General features: G+C 40.0%; 1 protein-coding gene across 1 annotated transcript; it reads right to left on the reverse strand.

Annotated features, from left to right (window-relative positions):
- Positions 1-2,646: 2,646 nt before the first annotated feature.
- Positions 2,647-22,719, reverse strand: LOC119815359. The gene is made up of 5 exons (XM_038331479.2): positions 22,224-22,719; positions 21,248-21,666; positions 19,832-20,277; positions 16,768-16,828; positions 2,647-2,709 (listed from the first exon to the last, which is right to left on the reverse strand). Exons 1-5 carry the CDS (start codon positions 22,390-22,392, stop codon positions 2,647-2,649), a joined length of 1,158 nt encoding a protein of 385 aa, XP_038187407.2. The 5' UTR covers positions 22,393-22,719.
- Positions 22,720-23,826: the final 1,107 nt, after the last annotated feature.

Genomic DNA, 23,826 nt, shown 5'->3' on the forward strand with positions numbered 1-23,826 from the left:
GGATTATCTTTCAAAATCAAGACAGCAGCTGAGGGTTATCCTGTCTGTGAACAGCCCTCTATCAGTACCTCTTCAATAACTGTGTCCTCTTTCACCTGTGGTGCAGAGTCTTCCATTCTTTTACTATGTCTTGTCAGGTTTGTTGTTTAATCCTGTTAATCTAGAACCATAATTATGGCTTTGATACATCATTTGGCCTTTCTTTTTAATCGTGCGATTTGTATGCTGGTGGGATTTGAATGCTGGAAGTTGTAGTTTTTGGAAAATAACAAAGCCACATGGGGATATGGCGGCCCAAAGATTTTGTTCATACAACACGAGTCTCTCATCTCCACTTGCTGAGATTCAAGAGAGTGGTCTTGCCCAGAGTCCATCCTGGTCAGTATTTAATTAATTAAAGCTTGCTTCAAATTTGTGGAACTGGTTTTCCTTTCACAAATCTCAGGATGAAGAATTGCTCTCTCCGTTCCTCCAAGTCCAATCCCCTTGTCCCATCCACAGCTCTGTAACAGCCTCTCTTCAATGATCATTTTGATTTATAGGGCTTTGTGTTTTCTTGGTGTCTTCCATTCCCTCTGGCTCTTAACAATCTTTCTGCCTCCTTTTCCTCTGGGTTCTCTGAACCCAACATGCATGAGGGGACAGCTTTGATGGAGACATTTAGGGTTAAGTTCTGCAAGATTCTTACTCTTTGTAATGTCTGACTGTGGGTCTCTGTATTTGTTCCCATCTGCTGCAGGAGGAAGCTCCTCTCATGATGGCTGAGCAAGCCATCCATCTTCTTCTCTGGCTGGAATAAACAGTCTTTCTTTGTGCATTGTTCCCTGTGACTAAATCTACTGAAGATGCAATCATTTAATATGGTGTAAACACCATGTCAGATTAATTACTAATAGTGAGTCAGGGAGGATAAACTGGCATAGGGAAAGCTGAGGTGCTAGAACAAGGTACTCACCCTCAGAGATACATTGTTTTCCCCACAAACCAAGAGCTGAGAAACTTTAGTCCACTTGATAAATCCCAAAGCTGCCAATGGGTTATAGCTCATATCTACCTAAAGTCATCTTGAAGATGTTAAAAACAAACTATGCTTACTTAACGACCGGAACATTTGCAATCTTGAGTTTAATGTATTAGTGTTCCTCTCTTATCTTTGCACCTCTAGAAACACCTTACAATGTAATTTCCAGGAAGAAATTCTTTTTAAAAAATAAGTAATCAGCTCACATATTTTACCTTAATTTTAAAACTACTATAAATTTAAGCTTTGCTTAATCTTTACATCTTTTTATAAATTAGACTCTCTGAGTAGTGTAACTTACCAGCTATAAGAACATAAATAAACAGTCATTAAAAAGACACCGAAAAGTAATTCTTTTGAGACACCCATATCCACGTTTTAACATTATGCACTTAGAAACTCTTTAACTACCTGTCTCTATTTCTTATAAATCAGGCCTCACTCCCAGGGACCTTGCAGCTCTGTAGCTGTGAAAGAAAGCTGGTTAGACAGTGTGCCGTGCTTTGGCCTTACAGTCCTTCTCCTTTGCATATGTGAGGCACAGTCCTATCTGGGGTCTATATCTGCTCCTCTTGGCTTACACTCCAGTCCAAGACAGATTATGTGATGTAGAGTGCAGCATCTACACCCTCTCAGAACTGGCAATGATCAGAATCCACCGCTCCCCCTGCACACCCCCACAAACATGCTTTACTCTTTGGAAATAGAGGAACTATCTTTCCCTTTATGTTATTCTTCACGTCATACACGATGTCTATCACATCTAATATGCTCCCACTTCAGTCGTTATCATTCCTGCCCATGGTCATAAGGCTATCATCCCTAGTAAAGCTTATTCTAAAGGGTAATTTCATGTCAACATTTTTTTCTATAAACCTTTCTCTTTTCTTTCCTTTAAAGTATTCCATTATTTTCCTATATGATTCTATGTACTAATGCCTAATAAATTTAATAGCACTGTTACATTCTGGCTTATTTTATACTTTTCTGTGACTTAGTCAAGGATCTGGCAGTGCCTGAGTCAAAGTTCCTAAGGGAAATGGAACTTCTCAGGTTCTCAGGTTCTGGTACAGGGCAAGTTGCATCATTCTGTCTTCTTTGATAATAAAGACTCCATACAGAGATTGCATTACCTGTACTGGCCACAGCAAAAGTGGCCCTGCTAACAATCAGTCAGGGGGTGGTTGAAAGGACTATGGGACACTACCCTCTACTGGTGATTTATTGACTAATAATATAACCTGAGAAAGGGGATTCATTGTTTTCTGTTCTGTACCCACTACATTGAGCTCTAACAGATAGCTCCAAACAGCACTGGTTAACCTCATAGGAACATAAGTAAACCTGAAATTGAGAAAGATATGCAGGGAAAAGGAGGGTAAAAAAGGGTGCATAAGAATATGGAGATTAGCGTAGTCAGTACTTATGATGTACATGTGAAAGTCATTAACAAGTTTAAGTAATTAACGAAAGAGAAGCCCACTCTATGTGACTAGGTGTCACAGTTAGCTTAGTCAAACTGACACAGTCTGGAGTCACATGAGAAAGGAATCTCAACTTGAGGGCGTTCTCAGATCATATTGGCCTGTTTACACTTCTGCAGGTTGGGTGTTTGTCTTGTTTTGCTATTCAGTGTAGGAGCTCTCATCCACTGCTGTAGATGGCTTCATCTCAGCAGGTAGTTCTGGCTTAAATAAGAAAATTACATAAGCATGAATGAGCAAGTAAGCCAGCCATCAACATAATGTCTACTGCAGGTTCCTATCTCAAGTTCTTGCCTTGCCTTCCCTCAGTGATGGTGAACAGAAAACGTAGACCAGACAAATCCTTCCTTCCTTAAGTTGCTTTTGGTCAGAATGTTTGTTCATAGATTAGAAAGGAAACTAGGACATACAGTACCCTGAACAGCAAATACACATTTCTTATGCAAGGAAAATAATATGAGTGTTTAAAAAATTACTCAGAATTGTAGATCTTAACTAACTAATAGTTCGTTGCTTAAACAGCTAGAAAAATGAAGTAGAATCCCTTACAAGATCATACCAGGGAAGCCATCTTTTCACCAACCTTTTAGCACTTGCTAAGTCACTTCTGAAATATCTAAAGTACACCTAAACTCAAAGGTTACGTAATATTCACCTATTCTTATAAAATATGTTAATATCTGCTCATCAAAATAAGCAGTTTTATATTTTTACAACGATAGTCATAAACACAAAAACTCTGTTGTTAAATGCCTGGATTGGGTTTGATATACTATACATTTCAAAGCTGGAGTCAAAAATGAAGAAGGATATTCAGATAAAACTGCAGGCAATAATTTCCTCCACATTCATAGGAAAGAAAGTTTTTCAGAACAGAAGCAGCTCTATTGTTCTTGAGAAAGAGTTACCATGGTAACATTCCTAGTACTTGCAAGTCCTAGACTATTACCTTAGCAATCAAGGATTGATTACTCACCCAGAGAGAAAGATAGGGAAAGACAACAATAGGCCCTAACCTGGTTCCTGCCTCTGTCTTGTGAGTGCTGCCATTCTTATGCTAAGTAATGACAGTGTTCTGTTCCCACTCGATGGGAGCTATACTATTAATAATATAAAGCTTCTCAAAGTGAGCGCAATGCAGGTAGAAATTTAGAAACAAATAGTGCAGCCCAACTCAGCCTCATCAGGAGCACAACCATGCCGTCTGTGGAAGAGAAGAGACAGCATACCACTGAATACGGAAAGAAAACACAATCTAAAGGCTATTCCTGTCACAACCCAAGAGGATACATTCAGCCTGGTAAATGGTGGGATAAAAGAATGGAAAGAGGAGGGTCAGGAAGATAAAACTGTCAGCTGCCAATATTCTCGCCTCCCTTGTGCTCTCATTTTGAAAGGTAAAAAAAAAAAAAAAAAATGTGTAGCTTAATTGTTCCCCAGTACATGGAAGCAACAAATAATGAATAGTATGCTTATTCCCTCATATGAGGGTAAATAATCTTAAGGTTTGCGGTTAGAATAGGAACTCAAATTTGTCATAGATTCCAAGTAGCTCTGTGCTCAATGTCCTAATCAATAGATCAAATTGATTCTTAAATTTTGCAGAGAGGTGTGTAGGCTGATTGTAAATAGTGGTTCAGTTATTTATTGGTATCACATGGAATAGTCTAATGTTTCACAGGTTTCAACAGGCTTGTACATATGCAATCACATACTTGTGAGTTGATAGCTTCAGATCACTGCTCTAGAAGCTCAAGCCTATTAGAATACTTATAATTTTATTAGATGAAAACAATTTATCATCTGCAGAATTTATACTACTGTGCTTTTCACTCATATCTGATAGACCTTTCCTCCAGTCACCAAAATAATTCGGTGTTATATTTTTGCATTTTCTCAACCACACAGAAGAGTATGCGAGGTCAGGTTTTAACTTGTTTTATTAGTAGTATAATAGGCTGCATAGTCTTAAGCTTCAGAGTCATTTACATTTGATCCTTCGTGACTCTACTTATCACCATGCCTAATTTTCCTGTTTTTTTTTTTTCCAAATTGTTTCTCTGCTTATTGATTTTGATCATTGCTACTTTCACTGAACAGAAATTTCTCAGTTATACGGAACTCATTTTATTTACTATTTCTGTATGAGTTATTTTCGTTGTTGAGATAAAATACCTTGACCCAAAGCAATTAGTGTAAGGAAAGAATGTATTTTGGTTTATGGTTCCACATGGAAAGGCCATTGTGACAAGGAAAGCATGCGGCAGGCAGGCATAATGTCCAGAGCTGGATACTGAGGGATCAAAACTCAACCACACATAGGAAGCAGAGAGATAGAGAGCTGGAAGTAGAAGAGGGCATAAAATTACCAAGTCCAACCCAGTAACAAATTTCCTTCAGAAAGACTATACCTCCTAAACAGTCCATAGAATTCCTAATTAGTGCCACCCACTATGCTTCCAGTTGTAATCAACTATGCCCAACTTCTTACATGGCTGCCAGGGACCTAGAATCTGGTTCTAAAGCTTGCATGCCAAGTACATTACCCACAGAGCCATGATCCCAGCTTACTCTACTACTTTTAAATGACTACATTCTTTTGAAAAACGTGCCATAACGGCTTATGTGTTTAAAAACATTGCCTGAATGGATAATTTGATTATATAATTCATATTTTTTCCATTCTAAATGGTATTCATCTTGGTCACAAGGCAACTTTCTTCTAAGGAATGCTTGCATTTTGATTGGACATCATGACAATATTGCATTATTGGGACATGGAAAATATTTTTTTCATAAAATTTTTCTCCTTCTGCAACAACTGCAAATGGGCAATGCACTTATTTTGCAAACTGACTTTTTATGAAATCGTTTTGTGTTTGAAAGGGAAAATAATTCAAAAGGAAAGTGTTTGTTTCTGCCTCTTACTGTTTTTGTCCAGAAAAGCTTCCCAGCAGTTTTTTTCCAATAAAGATGACAGGTAGATCTTCTCAAAATCATCCTCAGTTGAAATCTGATAAGTAACCTGCTGAGGCTTGCTTGTTTTCGCACTCCAGAGTCTGGTGTTCCCGTCACTGTTTTCTTGCCTTTCCCTAGAAAAATGGGGCGGGGGGGAGACTCATTGGTGCTGATTTCTGTATTTATCGCTCACAGTAAGCATTTTGGTTGTTACATTAATTAATGTTGTCATGGTGTTTCTTTCTTGTTAAAGATTTTTTAAAATTTTATTCTTTTTAAAATAATCTTCTCTCATTTTACATACCTACCCCAGTTCCCACTCCCTCCCCTTCTTCCTCTCTTCTCATATTCCCCCACCCACTCCTTAAAGATGGTAAGTTTTCCCATGGGGAGTCAGCAAGGTCTGACGCATCACTCCCTCCTATATCAAGGTTGAGCAAGGTATCCCACCAAAAAGAATGGGCTCCAAAAAGGCAGTTCAAAAAAGCACTAGGAATAAATCCTGGTCCCACTGCCAGTGGCCCCACAGACTGCCCAAGTCATTCAACGTTCATGCCTAATTTTCTCCTATGCAGGTTCTCCTGCTGTCAGCTTGGAGTCAGTGAGCTCCCACTAGCTCAGGTCAGCTGTTTCAATGGGTATCCCCATCATGGTCTTGACCCCTTTGATCATATTGTTGCTCCTCCATCTTTTTGACTGGTCTCCAGAAACTCAGCCCAGTGTTTAGCTGTGGATCTCTACATCTGCTTCCATCAGTTGCTGGATGAAGATTCTATGATAACGATGAAGGTAGTTATCAATTTGATTATAGGAGATGGCTTGTTCAGACACCCTTTTCACAATTGCTTAGGGTCATAGTTGGGGTCATCCTTGTTGATTTCTGGGAATTTCCATAGTGCCAAGTTTCTCAATAGCCCCATAATGGCTCCCTCAATCAAGATATCTATTTCCTTGCTCTCCCTCTCTGTCCTTATCCATCTTGACCATCCTGTTCTCCCATGTTATCTCCTTCCTCTTCCTCCCCATCTGGCCTCCCTTCTGAACCCCCGAACATGCTCCCAATTTTCTCAGGAGTGACTATTTATTTTCCCTTTTCAGGAGGATCTGTGTTTGTTTCTCTTGTGGTTCCCCTTGTTACCTAGCTTCTCTGGAGTCATGGACTATAGGCTGGTTATCCTTTACTTTACATCTAACATCCATTTGTGAGTTAGTACACACTCTGTTTATCTTTCTGGGTCTTGGTTATTTAATATTTCTTCTTAATGAAGCTTCTTGTGTTTACATTTTCACAGAAAGCAAATGGCTGGTTTTTAGAAAAACATTTTCCCTTTCTTTCTTATGGTAGCTTGCTTTCCATCTTTGACAACAAACCAATGAAAATAAACTTAAAATAATAGTAATTGATTTCATCTAATATTTTCAGAGGTTATCTGATTGTATTGTATTGTTTTCCTAATTGAAGGGCTTCAGGAATGTATGGTGGGAGTTGCTTCTCACCTCATGTACACAGAGATCCATAAAGAAGAGTTAAGAGACAAGACATACCATTTGGCCACAGCATCAATGATCCATTCCCTCCTGTTGACCCTCATGGTTGATCCAACTACAGACTCCACTGATGAGGTTAACAGCCTCAGTAGGCTATCACCTGTTAACAGTGTCAAAAGTTATGAGTAAAACATTAACTATCTCAGCTTTCCTGATGAATTCATAAACATTTGAACTTCATAAACAAATCATAGCAACCCACCTATATGTTCCAAATGTTCATGCCCATCTTATGGTACAACACGTTTAGTCTATTTCTTAGAAATATATAAATACACACACACACACACACACACACACATATATATATAACATATATATATATATAATATATAACATTATTAAAGTAAGAGTGGAAATTTCAAGTTTCTCCTGAGAGTGTGGTAACTCTTAAATATGATCTTTTGAAAATATAAAAAATATACGATATAATTCCAAAATGTCATGATGAGGACAAAGACTCTAATTTTAAAATGAGGAATATGATGATCCCAAGCAAACACTAACCAAAGCAGGCTCTAAACTCAAAAGGGCAAATCACTAGTTCCTATATAAACTCCTTGACAAGAATTCTAGTGTACAAAGAGGCTGCATGTGAACATCGAAATGATTGGCTATTCCTGCCACTACGGTCTTCCTGGTTGAAGACCACACAGTTTCTCTCTTGGATTGCATTCCTATCAGCATCCGGTGTCAGAGCCCTCAAGACTATAGAGTAAATGCACAGCTGACAGATTCATAAAGGCAGACCCATGAGTGTACAGCTTATGGGGCACCCCGTTTGGCAGAGCTGCAGCAATACTTGTCTTTTGGAAAAGTCGCTGTCATATCTGTGGAAACCTTGTGAGACCATGATTCTCCCCTCAAAATGGGATTCTTCAAAAAAGAGAATGACCATGAGGCCTTAGAACATAACATTCACTCTCTGTTCTAACTGTCAAATTTCCATAGAATCAGCCGGGCGATGGTGGCGCACGCCTTTAATCCCAGCACTCGGGAGGCAGAGGCAGGCGGATCTCTGTGAGTTCGAGACCAGCCTGGTCTACAAGAGCTAGTTTCAGGACAGGCTCCAAAGCTACAGAGAAACCCTGTCTCGAAAAACCAAAAAAAAAAAAAAAAAAAAAAAAAAAAAAAAAAAAAAAAAAAAAAAAAATCAATAGAATCAATTTTGCAAAATTGTTTACTAACAGAACACATAGAAATTTCTATAGAAGATAGGCACTGAGCATAAAGGTAGCATGTCCTGCTCTTACCAAACAGACAGGGTGTGGGTGCAGTCTAGGTTCAAAGGTGTTTAGTAACTTTATCTAACGGTTTGGAATGTCAGGTATTTCCCCTTGGATTTTGGTTCTTTCCTTGGTGGTTTTACCTTATCTGGAGGGCTGCTTTGTCAGGTTCTACCTACCCTTTTTGTGATTTTGATATGCATATTATCATTGTCTTCACCTATGGAATTTTCCACTATGTCTATAAAAACTAGAAACCTCGTGGAGATCACCCCTATTCTTCCTTCTTCTTCACTTCACTCTTCTCTGTGCTTGAAAATTTAAAAAAACATGCAGAGATAACATGCTTGGGCTAATTTTTTTTTTTACCATCAGATCCTCACTTGCCATTGGCATCCTATTCTCAGCCCTGAGGGGGTCCTGAGGCTGGTACTCAAGGCCCCCAATAATCCTGATCTTTTGAACTTCCATTAAATTCCCATTAGGCTTGACTTATACCATTTCAGATTTTTTTGTCTTGCTTCTCAAAATGCTTCCAAATTGATGCTAGAAACTATTTTTAATGCTTTTATACCACATTATGAGCTACAAAGACCCAAATACTTTGCCAGTATTCTGTTTGAGTTTGGTTTTCATTGGTGCAATAAAATACCCAAGAGCAAATCAACCAGAAAGAGGAAGGGATTTTGTACCAAGTCATTTGACTCTTTAAATATGAGTCAAGCAGGATGTCATTCAAGAGGAAAAATGAAGTAAACAGGGATTTTTTTACTTCACAGCAGCTAAGAGGAATGCTCTGTTGGTGAGATACACTCGACACAGTCACTCCTTCCAGTGGATACTTCACTAGGAGGAGATAAATGAATAAATGGGTTTGTCCACCTATGAGATTCGTATCCTCAAGGTCAAATGTTCAGTCAAAAGCACAAAGAACTGGGAACCAAATTTTTAATTCTTTATCTTATAGGAATGTTTTATTTCTGAAACATAATATATGTCCTTATATCTCAGGTTGTTTTCATTTGAGACTACTTCACACATACACACACACACACACACAGACACACTCACACACATAAACACACACACACACCACATACATTCAGTTATAATGTGTTCAGTTTTTTGGTTTTCATATTTTATTTGAGATGTGGTGTTGTGGTGTATATTTCTGTCACTAAGTTTATTGGTCTTTTCTTCTTTTATGTCCCATATTCTCTTAATCTTCCACCTGTTTGGTGTCTTTTTTGTTCTCTAGAAGTGCAATATTTGATTTTAAGAACTCTTCCTTGCCTTTCCTTCACATAGTCAGCATTTCACTCAGTTTCTTGGACACGTGGATTACAGCTATGATGACTATTTTGATAACCCTGTTTACAATCCTATTATCTGTATAGTTACTCCTGGAGAAGTATTGGTTAATACAAGTTATAAATTCCCCATCCCTGTGTGCTTTCACTTCTTTTTTTAGTACTATGGGTTTCTCATTTCTGAACCCTAGGTTCGCTGGTTACCTGACCCCTCAGCACTGTCTCCTTACCTGTGAGAGTCCAGTCAGTCCTATTGGGTTTCTTTACCTAATCCTTGTCTTTGAAGCTGTCTCCAGGAATGATGGTGGAATGGTTTTAGAGTTCAATTCTTGCCTCTGAAGAGGTTTTATTGTGTGATGTTTTGAATATTCTAATTTCTTATTTTTGTTGATCTTTCAGTATTTAAGGCTAAATGGCAAAATGGCCCCTAATCCTTTCCAAATTTGCTAAAATTATATTTTACTGAAAATAAATCATACCAATACTATTATTTCTATAAAACTGTGGAAGAATTTTTATAATTTTATAAGTTTTATAATTATGAAATATTTATTTAGTTTTTATTATTGCTTATAATTTTAGCTTTGCTACTACTTGTGTGTATTTGGATAATATGCATTTAAGCTCTTCATTAATGTTTAATTATCCCTTTATTTCAAATTGTGGAAAGAGTTACTATTCTCCTTCTGCCCTACTTTTATGTTGTCATATATAAACTATGGTTACATTGCATAACAAATTTATAAACACCCTCCCCTTTCTTCCGATATACTTGTGTTTCCTGTTCTTTTAAAGCCTTGATTTGGTGTATGATTCTCTGATTAATTTGGTTCCATCATTTCTACTCTTAAAAAATACATGTAAGAGATTTGCAGAGATGCTTAGGAGTCCAGAGCACTGGCTGGCCTTCCGGAAAACTCAGGCTCAGTTCTTGATACCCTCACTCACAACTGTCTAGTATTCCAGTTCTAGGGATTTCTGACGCCCTCTTCTGGTCTTTTCAGGCCCAGGGCACATAAAATAATGAAAAATTTAAAACTCTTTTTAGTAGTTACTTTTCTCAGCACTAATGAAAGGGGCAGAGGTTTATTTTGGCTTCCACGTTAGAAGAGAAGGAGCCTTGGCCACAGAAGAGTATTGGTCAGTGGCAGTAGGAGCTTGTATCATGGCTTGCTCTGCAGGATTAGGAAGCACAAAATGGGGCTGGAAACTGTGATTCTCAAAGGCCCCCACCAATGACCAAAATTGCTATAAGCCAGGGTCCATGTCCTAAATGTTCTATAGTCTCCAAAAGAAGCAGCACCTGCAGACCAAGCATCTAAGATGCATACCTGTGGAAGATACTTTACAACCAAATGATAGTTAATTACTAAAATATTTTCTAGAAGTCACGTTCAACTCATTCAAGTTACCATTGTACTAGTAACTTGACAATCTGCTACTTACATTATTCCTGGTTAGTATATTCCACATGTAATCCACTGATGTTGTGAATAAACTAAAATAAATACTGTGTGTTCTGTGCTAACCTACATATAGACTTTGACTATGATGTTCTTTGCAAATCTCCCTGGACAGATACTAAATCTTTTTCTTTCTTGAGATATATACACCTTCCTCAGTAGGAGGCCTTTGAACTGGTTTCTGTAAAGACAATGCTTGAGATCTCAACAATCCTTTATTACATATATACCACTTAAAGCCTGCCTTAGATCACATTCTGGAATGAGGTTTACAAAGCAGGGTAGAGACTCTCTGACCATTGGAAGAACATTCTTATGGATCTTACTGTGGCATGGCTGTCTAATATAACTTCATACCTGAAGGAAATCTTTTTTACTTTTTTATTTTATTTTATTTATTTATTTATTTATTTCCATTAAAAATTACACTTCCTCCCCTCCTCCCATCCCCCCACTCACCCTTCTCCCTTCCCCTCCCTCCTTAAGAATCCAAGGCCCTCCCCTCTACATCCAGGCCTAGGAAGCTTTGCATCCAAATAGACTAGGGTCCCAAAAAGCCAGTACATGCAGTAGAAACAGGTCCCAGTGTCTTTATCAATGGCTTATCAGTCAGCCCCCATTGTCAGACACATCCAGAGAGTCCAGTTTGATCACATGCTCATTCAGTCTCCTTCCAGCTGGATTTGGTGAGCTCCTATTAGAACAGGCACACTGTTTCAGTGGGTGGACGCACCCCTCGCAGTACTGACTTCCTTGCTCATCTTCTTCCTCCTTCTGCTCTTCATCTGGACCTTGGGAGCTCAGTCTGTTGCTCTGATGAGGGTCTCTGTCTCTATCTCCATCTGTTGCCAGACGAAGATTCTATGGTGATAATCGAGATAATCATCAATGTGATAGAAGGGCAAGGCCAGTTCAGGCACCCTCTCCTCTGCTGCCCAAGGACCTAGCTGGGGACATTCCCATGGACACCTGGGATCCCCTCTAGAGCCAAGTTTCTTGCCAACCTTAAAATGGCTCCCTTAATGTAGATATCTTCTTCCCTGATCCTATATCTGTCCTTTGTCTATCATCTCCACCCTCCCACTTCTCCAAGCTCTCTCTTTTCTCCCTTCTCTCTCCCCCTCCCCTTCCCCTATCCTCATCCCACCCTTCCCCTCACCCCTATGCTCCCAACGTTTTCCTGGCGATCTTGTTTGCTTCCAATTTCCAGGAGGATCTATATATGTTTTTCTTTGGGTTCACCTTGTTACTTGGCTTTTCTAGGCTTGCAAACTATAGGCTCAATGACCTTTGTTTATGGCTAGAGTCCACTAATGAGTGAGTACATCCCATATTCATCTTTTTGGGTCTGGGTTATCTCACTCAGGATAGTGTTGTCTATTTCCATCCATTTGCATGCAAAATTCAAGATGTCATTATTTTTTTACCACTGAGTAGTCCTCTAATGTGTATATATTCCACACTTTGAAGATCTTCACCATCCCCTCATCAGACTAAGGTCTGATCTCCAAAATATATAAAGAACTCAAGAATCTGGACATTAAAATTCTAATTAACCCAATTAAAAAATGGGGTACTGAACTGAACAGAGAATTCTCATCAGACAAAGTTCAAATGGCCAAATAAGATATGATCAACCTCCCTAGCGATCAGGGAAATGCAAATCAAAACAACTTTGAGATACCATCACCTGTCTGACAGACACCTGTCAGAATGGCTAAAATCAAAAACACCAATGATAGCCTATGCTGGAGAGGATGTGGAGTAACAGGAACACTCATCCATTGCTGGTGGGAATGCAAACTTGTGCAACCACTTTGGAAATCATTGTGGTGGTTTCTCAGGAAATTGGCAATCAATCGACCTCAGGATCCAGCAATACCACTCTTGGGAATATACCCAAGAGATGCCCAATCATACTACAAAAACATTTGTTCAACTATGTTCATAGCAGCATTATTTGTAATTTCCAGATCCTGGAAACAACCTAGATGCCCCTCAATGGAAGAAAGGAAATCTTTTTAAAATTAAAATGTCTTCATATAAGCTTAGAAATATTCTTACCAAGATATATTTGTTGGTACTTATTTGGGGATGAATTAAGCTATAAATATTTTTAAATGAGACATTTCAATAAATTCCTGTAGTTTTTCAGTATACATTTCCCCTCCTGGTCCTTCTGAATCCCTGGTTTGGAAGTCAGGTAGCTTGCTCAGCAGTGTTTCTCATACATTAGCATACATCATAGTGATTGCAGAAATCAGTTATCTTCCATCTCAAATAGGTGTTCATGGGTCTGACATTAAATTACTTTAAAATTTATTTTTATTTATGTGTATGTGTGTGTGTATCTGAGTATATGCTGCATGTTTGGCAATGCCAGGGAACACCAGAAGAAAGGACTAGAGAACTTGGAGTCACAGGAGTTGTGTACAGTCTGATACGGGGGCCAGGTACTGAACTCACATGATCTGAAAGAACAATAACTAATATTAAGGGCTGAGCCATCGCTCCAGTCCCAGAAGTTTGCAGTTCTATAAGCATTGGTGTTTGGTTAGGTTTCCAGTCCAAGGACAGCAATTTGAGAATGACTGTCCTGCATGATTCTTGAAAGTACCACATGTTATCTCATTTACATTGCGTAGAATTTGTCTTTCATATATATTCAGCACAATTTGCAGGAATGGAATGATGAAACTTACTAATGTTATTTGCTTAAATGAAAAAACCCTGCATAATCTATTCTCACTACAATTAAAAATACATTAGCCTAGGTAATTTACAAATAATCAGATATTTTTCTTCACAGTAAAGGAAGCTGGGAAGTGAAGAACTATATATCTTCTGTCTGCTGTCTCAGGAGAAAACTATTTTCAAGGCAATGCCTCATTTATTTGTCCTCCTAAAACGAAAATCTGTGTCCTCACATGGAAGGAGAGATTGAAGTACACAAAGGGATGTTGTGTGCTTCTTCCCATCTCCATTGTAAGATCACTCATTCATTCATGGATTAATTCTCTGTTCATTTTTAAGATCTTCTAAGAGATATTTGATTGACACTTTCTCAAAGCACTCATCACGAAGTGCCAAACACAGTGGTTATAGACAAGGTCTTGGAAGTGAGGTTCTAGGAGTCCTGTTCTATGGGCTTCAAGTGATGAACCTCCAATCTCTAACACTGCTCATTATCTCTGCAATTATCTATAGTTCCTATACATACCATTATTCTGAAACTTTCATAAGTATGAACAGTTAGTCTAGAACTTGATCATGCATAAGTTTTCTTATGTATTGATTGTCATCAACACTACCCCTGTCATATCAGCAATAACATCAAATAATTGGCTTTGTAACAATTAACACCTTGCTAGTGACAGCAATTCTTATACAGTTCTAATGCAAGCTATCTACAAGTACAATGCCCAGTTGAGAAACAAGCCTCAGCTTCATGGTACAAGAAACCAGAAGTACAGATGTGAGTGCCAGGTCCATTTTGTCTTCTCTTTCTCGGCTTGTCTTATGGCCCATTGAAATGAAAAGTTTATTGCAAGCTACTTGTGCAGCTTACAATTCATTGTTCTTTTAAAAGCAAGACTAGGTAAAATGCTAAAAATACCATTGGTTTTACTTGTCAAAATCTTTTTGAAGATTTCGAAGATATATATCCAAATGATGATAGCTCATCAGATATATATTAAAGAAATGTTAGTACTCAAATGCAAATACAATGTGTGATGTTTGTATATTTCATTTTTAGGTCAGCATACAAAGCTCAAAAAAGTTGTCAATACAATCAAATTGATCTATCAATATACTTGTATGTATGTATGTATATATATATATATATATATATATATATATATATATATAAATACATATATATCCACACATATAAAATCATTATATTTTATAATGTGTATATTGTGAGGTTTGGTTGTGAGCCTAGCCTTTAGTGACTGAGCCATATATCTCAGCAGTTAAGAGCACTGTCATATCTTCCAAAGGTCCTGAGTTCAATACCCAACAACTGCATGGGGGCTTACAACTATCTCTAATGAGATCTGGTGCCATTTTGAGGAAGAGACCTGGTCAGTTGTCCTCACAAACTTAGACCTTGGACAAGTTCAACAGAATGCCATATATAAGCTGCGCTGCCCATGCATTGTATGCCATGCATATATTGTGTTGCATTATATAATATTTAATGTGTGTGTGTGTGCGTGTGTGTGTGTGTGTGTGTATCTAAGTAGGTTGCAAATATGTCGTCTTTTGCAGGGGAATGAACACACTGGAATTCTGGAATTTAATTCTGCTTCGGTATTTTACTTTACTTTTCAATCAGGCACCTATTTATTTATGTTTACTTTCTTTTGTGCTAGTCTGGTTTTCCACAAATGTTTGGGAACAGATTATTATTACAATACATTATTGTAAATCTGTCATTAACAGTCTTTCTTTCTTTCTTTTTTTTTTTTTTTTTTTTGGTTTTTTTCGAGACAGGGTTTCCCTGTAGTTTCTACAGCCTGTCCTGGAACTAGCTATTGTAGACCAGGCTGGCCTCGAACTCAGAGATCCTCCTGCCTCTGCCTCCCCAGTGTTGGGATTAAAGGCGTGCACCACCACAGCCCGGCTTCATTAACAGTCTTAAAATAACAAAATTAAATTAGTAGAATGTGGTTGGTAAACCATTCTAAGTAATTTATAGTTTTAGAGCAAGATAATGTATTTTACTATGTATTTTACTCTGGGATTAATTATACTTCATCAATATCCATTTGGAAGGTTAGTGTTTTCTCTCTCTTCTCCCTTGCTCCTTCCAACATTGTGGAGAACTGAATGCAGAGCCTTCCTTGAACATGCTATGTGAGTAAGACAGTGCTGCTGAGCCTCATTTCTAGCCCACAGTGTTTGTATCTCGGACTGATGCAGAATTTGCAGAATTCAGTATTTAGCTCAGGCTTGCCCCAAGAAAGTAACTCTCTCACTTTCGGCTGTGAGTGCTTGTACGCAAGCAACAACATGACCAGCTCAGGTGGTTAGTTTAAGCGGACTTTGATTACAAGTTGGTTCAATTCACACTATGCTTCACAAATTAAGCTTTCAGTACATCTGAAGCACACCAGACATTTCATAATTTCCAATACCACACAATAAATCTTGAACCTCAAAGAATCCTGCTAAAATAACTTTTATAGTAATCTTTTGTAGGTGAGGTAGCAGGTGTTCCAAAAGTTTCTTAGTTCTGTTATGTATCATATGCAACAATTTGGTATTTTTTTCTTACTTTGATAAAAATCAATACAGCATATACAAAAGTATGGACTAGCCACAACGTTTTATCCAACATTGTGGCCACAAAAGAAAAGTATTCTGTTTTTCTTGCGCTGTTCATTTTATGCTGACTTTTTGCAAACAATTAGAGGCCAGGAATGTGGTTAAGTTCCAACACAGAGCCAAAACTTCCTGTTTTCCTTTCTCAGTATTTATCATTGAAAGTAATAGAATAAATTTCTATGATAATTTAAAAAGTAGAAATAAGTTTTGAAGTCTCCAGACATACATAGAACACCTCTCTGAAGAGCTATAAATACAGAATTGACTTCATGTAGCTAGGAACAGATAAGTAGTCTGATGTCAAGGGTAGAAAATACCACCCATTAAAGGTCAATCTCCCACTTTATTGTGATAACCCAAGAAGACTACTGACTTTGCATAAGTCTTCATCCTGCTGTGACTTCATCAGCAGTTAATGCTTACTCTTTTCACCTCTGCTGAGTCATCTTGATTCCTTCCCTCTTCCAGTAAGTCAACAGCAATGCTGTAGATAAATATGCAGCTTTTAAACAGAAAGTATAAATCTCCTGGAGGTAGTCCATGCTTTTAATCCTAGCCCTGCGGTGGCAGAGGGGAGGATCTCAGAGTCTGAGGCCAACCTGGAGTATGTGGTAAAACCCTGCCTCAGAAACAATAAAGGAAAAGAAAGTAGACATCTTACACTCTGTGTGTAGGGCCCGGGTCTGCCTTTGTTCCTGGGGATCATCTTGAGGACAGTTTCTGGTCAGACGACTAAGCATCCCGTTTGTTCCTGTGCTCCCTCTGTCCCGCCTGGTGATTTGTTGTAGGGCATTGTTGACTCTATTGTTGGTATGGTAATTTCCCACCTGCCTAGGTGGAAGTCCTTGTGCAGCAGTTAGATAAGGTAATTTCCCACCTGCCTGGGTGGAATTCCTTAGGCAGGAGTGGGGTATATAAGATTTTCCCCAAGGCTAAATAAACGGCATTCAGCTGATCTCCTTTCGAGTGACCCAGGTCTCTTTGTGTGTTCTTTCAATCTCCAGGCCCTTGTCCGACTCGTGTAAGGTACATTGGCGCGCGAACTGTACCGAGGGGGTAACACAGAATTGGGTGTTACAATTGGAGGCACCGCCGGGATCATCATCAACTACAGTCGGAGACCCATCTGCGAGATCGGGAAGTAGGGATTCCTGAGAGGTCGCCCTCGGAAGTCTGGCCAGCAGGTAAGAAATTGAGTGGTGAGGGTGTATTGGTTATGGGTTCTAGTAATTCTGTTCCAGTGTTAAGGGGCCGGTTAACAGGCCAGTTGTTAAGTCTTTTGGAGAAACAAGGCACCGGTATTAAAGTTGAGACAGCACAAGAGATCGTTAAGACGGTTTTAGAGTTTAGTCCCTGGTTTCTACATGCAGGGGGTTTTAATATTACTGATTGGGAGCAAGTAAAGGCTGACCTTCAAAATGCTCTAAATGAGCGAGGGCCAGAAGAATTCCCCTTAGCAATATTTTTGCTATGGTGCTTAGTCAGAGATGCTCTTCTCAGTGATGATGTTAAAGTAACAGAGCAATTAGAGAATTTGAACAAAACCCTTGAGGAGATTCAGGAAGTAGAGAATCTGTGAGTTCTATTAAGAGTTTTGAGGAACAGGAAGTTAAGAGTTAGAAGGGATATAGAACAGGAAGAAGAAATTTTAGAAAAGAAGATTGCACTGATAAAAAAGAAGTTAGAAAAAGAGGAAAGAAAGGAAGCAAATAGAGATGTCTCCATGAGACCTCCGCTGCAAAATACATTTCTTGACACTTCAAATCCTTATACCAGTGCTTCCGCCCCTATAGACTTAGAGGCAGAAATTCGAGAGATCCAAAACAGATTAAATAATCTAAGTAGAGAGAGGCAGATTTATCCTGTTGTGGAAATTATTGATCCGCAAGGACAGAGGGTCAGGCAACATAACCCCCTGGCCTTTAAGGATATTAAGCAGTTAAAAGAAGCAGTTATGGACTATGGAGCTCATGCTCCTTTCACTATAGCTTTTTTGGAATCCTTTGCAGAACTCAACCTTACACCTAGTGACTGGATGCAGCTTTGCAGGGCTTGTCTTTCAGGGGGAGATTATTTGTTATGGAGAGGTGAAATGCAGGAAAATTGCAAAAAGACAGCACGGAAAAATGCCGAGGCGGGTTTCCCCCAGCATAACCTTGACAAGTTAACTGGTGAAGGACAGTATGCTGGTTTAGCAGCACAGATTGCATATGATCCTTGTCATATGATTTTTGTCAAGAGGTTTTACGCCCCCATAGAGATGGAGATTTAAATGACTTTATCCGGTTAGGCTGGGACGTTGATGGCACTCACGTGATGGGTAGGGTAATTGTTTCTGCCCTTAAGGAAGGTCAAGGTGAAGCCAGGTTAAGGAATTGTTTTCAATATGGAAGGTCAGGACACAACAAAAGGAACTGCCCTGCAGGTAAAGGGATGGTTAATCAGCCCAGGAAAAAAGCTAGGTGTAGTGGCAAGTGCCTTTAATCCCAGCAACTAGACCCAGCTACTAGAGACAGAGACTGGTGGTGAAAAGACCCTCGTTTTCAAGGGTGGCAATTTCCCCCTTAACTCGATGACCCAAACCAACAGATGCAATTAGCATGAGGTTATTTTATTAATTTCACAGGCGTCTGTGGGTGAATCAGCAGGTCTCGCCAACTGATCACCCCGATCCAACTCTTTATTCAGCTTTTATAGGTTTACAGGTTACATGGGGAGGGGGGCTTAGTAACAGTAATTCTATTGGTAGGGGCTTGGGTCATCTTGGGGACAGTCCCATTTGTCTGTTCCCAGGTTTACTCACAAGGTATACTTCATCAATTTGACAGCTGTGATAAGGAGGTCTGAGATCTTAGTCCGGTCAGCTAGTCTCTTGACCAGATGTATCCCATAAAATACCCTGCTCTGGTGCCAGTTGTCCATAAACGGAGACAGTATCTGACCCAAAGGTCACCTTATCTCTGTCTCCTAAAGGTTAGCTCAGTTCACCTCTGTCGTTTATCAGGACTGGCCAGGACACCATTCTAAATTTATAGGGGGGCATTCTGGTCTTGTAAATGAAACAGCCAGTCGTAAAATGACCTAAGCTTCCCAAACATCTGAGAAAACAGCTCCCTGTGAGTGAATGATCCTTGATCTGCTGGAAAAGCTGCTGATGGTCTGTTCTCATTCTCCCAGACTTGCAACTATATATATATTCCTCATTTTTGGAATCCATATTTATTTCTTGGACTCTTCATTTCTCCCTTTTTTTTTTTTTTTTTTTGGGAATAGATTTTTAAACCCATTGTTCTTGTTCCCTGGTTGGGTTAGTTGCTGGGCCAGAACCATAGTCTATATTACAGATAATCTGTCTTTCATGAACTGAACTAGCCTATTAAGGATACAAGGTCCAAAGGTCAGAATCAAGAGCAAAATTATAAGGGGTCCCATAATTGTGGAGATTAAAGTGGTCAACCAAGGAGATCTATAAAACCATCCTTCAAACCAGCCCTGTTGTGTTTTATATTCTCTGCGTCTCTGTTTGAGACACTCCCTAAGCTTAGCCATGGAATCCCGGATGACTCCAGAATGGTCTGCATAGAAACAACATTTTTCCTTAAGGGCCGCACATAGGCCCCCTTCTTTAAGGAACAGCAGATCTAGTCCCCTCCTGTTTTGTAGAACCACTTCAGACAGGGAAGTAAGAGAGTTTTCTAACAGGGAGATGGAGTTTTCAAGGGCCTGCAGATCTGCACTAATGATGTCCTGAAGGTAGGCCAGCTTGTTGCCTTGTACCAGTGCAGCAGCCCCTGTTCCTATTCCTGCAGCAACCCCTCCTACCCCCAGCAGCATAGCCAAGGTCAACGTAATGGGTTCCCTTTTGGAGCAGGAACTGCCTTCATAAAAGTCCATAACAGTCTCTGGGGCATAATAGATAATGTGGGGCAGTATCTGTGCCAGTATACAATAGTCTGCAATTTGGTCAAAGACCTGGGTTGACACACACGGAGTTAGGCCCGAATTACAAGCCCACAATGTCCCTGGAGGGGGGAGCAGGTAATAGTTTTCCTTGGGGAATGTCAGTGTGTGGTTATAAAAAGGCTGATAGGCTTGGGGCACACTTCCTAAGCATGTTCCTTGTCCTTCTATTTGAGGGAGGGTTAACTTGTATATGTTCTGATGCTTGCAGACCTCTGGGATGCTGTTAGCATAAGTTATATTTTCAGTTATGGCTATTTTTTTTTATAATAGGGGGGACTAGGGGCCAGGCAGAGCCAGCAGGCTTGTGTTAACTCCGGCTGAGTGGAGTTAATGGCCGAGTATGTTCCCTCTATCAGATCGTACAATCTCTCCCCGGCATTAGGAGGCGAGGTGGTCCCTTTATCCAGCTTTGATAATCCTGCTTTCCTTGGGGAGTAAAAGAAATGTTAAGGGGTAAACAGTATCCCGAGGTGCAGGACCATTCACCTGTTCCTTGCCTGCAGTTCCCTGTTTTTAGTATTTTCTCAAGGTGGGGAGGCTTTTTTTATCCACGGCGGACTATAATCTTATCCCAGGAGGAGGATGGGTTCCCATACGCATCACCTGTGGTTTCGCATCCCCAGGCAGCACAAAAATATTCCCCAGGGCCTCCACATCGGTGGGCAGTAGCCTGATTTCTCCCATCCCAGGGGAAGACATAAAAATCAAGTGGAGCAAGAAGAAGTCGCCTAATAAGATTGGAACAGCCTTCTATCCCATCGCCTCCTGAGGTTGTTCCATATTAAGTGTTAGCTGATCATATTTAAAAGCAGCTATGCCCCATGTCTCAAGCGCCGCGGCCAGCTGGCAAAAATCAGGGCTAAGACTAGGCCACCAGGCCCCCGGAGGGTGAAGGCCAGTGACAGACTAGACCATGTCCCCCAATTGGGAGAACACTTGCCAAGTAAGTTTTTTTTGGTATGTGAGGGCTCCCCGCGACCCTGGCATCTAGGGCAAGGAGGGCCAGGGTTGTGATCAATATTAAGCCCTGACAAGTCTTATCTTTAGTGGGTTTTGGGTGTGCTGGAGCTTTCATGGTGATCCTGGATCCGGATTGTCGATGAGGTGCTCCAGCTGGGCTGCTTTGACGTGCGATGCGTGGATCCAGGCAGCAATTCCGTCCACCTTCAGAGCAGTTGGGGTGGTCAGGAGTACAGTGCATGGACCTTTTCACCGTGGTTCCAAAGTTTTTGTCTGATGTCTCCGGACCCAAACGCTGTCGCCTATCTTGAAGGGGTGAGGGGTGACAGGAACCCGATCTGAGTCCTGGTGGGCAGCTGTCGGGGGCTTTTAGATTTCTTGCTGCACCAACTGGAGGGTCTGTAGGGTAGGGGAGGTGGCATAATCAGCAATATCAGAATCAAAGAAAGTTATGGCTGGAGGAGGACCTCCGTACAGGATCTCAAAAGGGGTTAATCCATGTAGTCCTGGGTGTTTTGAACCCAGAACAGGACAGGGGGAGGGAGGTCTGTCCAGTCATTTTTTGCCGGTCTCCAGGGCCAATTATGTTAATTTGTAAAAAAATATTTTTAGAATTTTATTTATTCTATCTATCTGACCTGAGCTTTGGAGTTGGTAAGCACAACTTCCAATTGATCCCCAATGACTTACCTGGGCAACAGAGGCAGGTTTATTATTGGACATGATTACCTTGGGCATCCCAAACCTCGGGGAGATTTTTATGATCTTCTTAGCCATTACATTGGCTGTCTCAGTCCTGGTCAATGTATGATGGCTATCTTCTTTCTCTGCCATCATAGAACTTGTACCAAAGTCATAAGTTCAGCTTTCTGGGCCGGCCGACATCCCTTCAAGGAGGCTATTGGCCCAGATCATTTGCTTCCTGCCCGTCACTGCTGCCCCCGCCTTCTGCTTACCTTCAGTTTTGTATACCTGCTCGGCTAGGACTCCCAGCCTTGTGCCCCAGGAGAGCTTCGCCATCATTTCCGGCTCTGCCTGGCACAGCTCAGCCTGCCGCTCTGCCAGCCACCTGTCCTTTCTGTAGATGCTGGTAGGATCCATAGTCCATCGACATGTGCAGGGCATAGGAGCAGCAGCCCGGTGAAGGAAGGCACCTGTAGTAGCATTGTGAGCGCTCTATCACAGTCTGACATGGGTGAGGGGAGCGAGACTGCAGGGTGAGCAGCCAGGGCTCATGCCGGCTTCAGGGCAAGTGTGGCACCAAGGCAGTTGCTAGGTGAGGATTTCTCCGATGGTGATGGCAGGGGGAGGTGGTCATCCTAGGTGAGGAGGGCGTGGCAGAAGCAGACAAGCAGTCTCCTGCAAAACTGAGGACAGCAGGGAAAGCAGAACTCCCTTGTTTGGTCAACAAAAGGCTTTGATCATATATTCATGTTGACCAGGGAGGAAAGAGTCATTTATTTGTCCTTTTTTTTAAATTTATAGTTCGTAAGATGTCCAGTTTGTTCAATGGTTGTTTTAACCATTTTTTTTAAGAGTACTCAGTTCTTGTGTCCCTTAGAAGATCTATAGAGGTATCTGATGTCCTTTTCTTTTCATAAGCACATTGGCCTCTGTCCAAGGGGTGCCTCTGTCCGTCTTTATTTGTCTTTAATCTTCTGTTGCCCAGTCTCCCTATCTGTCTGAGTCCTGCCTCTTTTTTTTTTTTTTTTTTACTTTCTCTGTCTCTAGTTTAATATTTTCTCTGTCTCCCCAAATTTTGTAAGGTATCTATATCTGATACTAACTGTCCTATGAAGGCCATGGCTACCGCTGTCTGTTGACCTTCAGAGGTTGGGTAAAATGTCTGTAAACTTTTATTAATCATTTAAGGAACACAGATTTTTAACTGGACCCTGGAGAACCTCTCTTACCTTGGCCAAATTAGTGGGGTGCCTTGCAGCCCCTCCTCTTTTGTCATGAGCCCGGCTGTTATGACTGTCAGTTTTTCCCTTTAAGAATTAATTAGACATCATCATGTAGAAGAAGAAAATAGATCCATATTTACCTCTATGCACAAAGCTGAAATCCAAACGAATCAAAGACCTTAACATAAACCCAACAATATTGAACCTCATAGAAGAAAAAGATTTTAAATACAATTTTAAGCACAGCCTCAGTGGCATAGACATTGAGAAAAACAATCAATAAATGAGATCTCCGGAACTAAGAAGCTTTTTGGTATAGCAAAGGGTATAATTAACAGAACATAATATCAGCCTGTAGAACAAGAAGGTATCTTTATCAATATTTTAAAATCATATAAGGAACTTAGAAGCTTAATCCTCATAAAAACAAATATTCTAATAAAATTATGTTACAGACCAAGACAGTAAACTCTCAACAAATGAACTTAAAATAATTAAAAGGTATTTAAAATTTGCTTGAATATAATATCCTTAATTATTGAGGAAATGCAAATCAAACAACTTTGAGATTTTATCTTATCCTTATAAAAATGACCAAGATTAAAAATATTGTTTGACAATTTTCATTTAAGAGAATGTGGAATAAAAATCC

Source organism: Arvicola amphibius, chromosome 5 (genome assembly GCF_903992535.2).
Source record: "Arvicola amphibius chromosome 5, mArvAmp1.2, whole genome shotgun sequence".
Lineage (NCBI taxonomy): Eukaryota > Metazoa > Chordata > Mammalia > Rodentia > Cricetidae > Arvicola > Arvicola amphibius.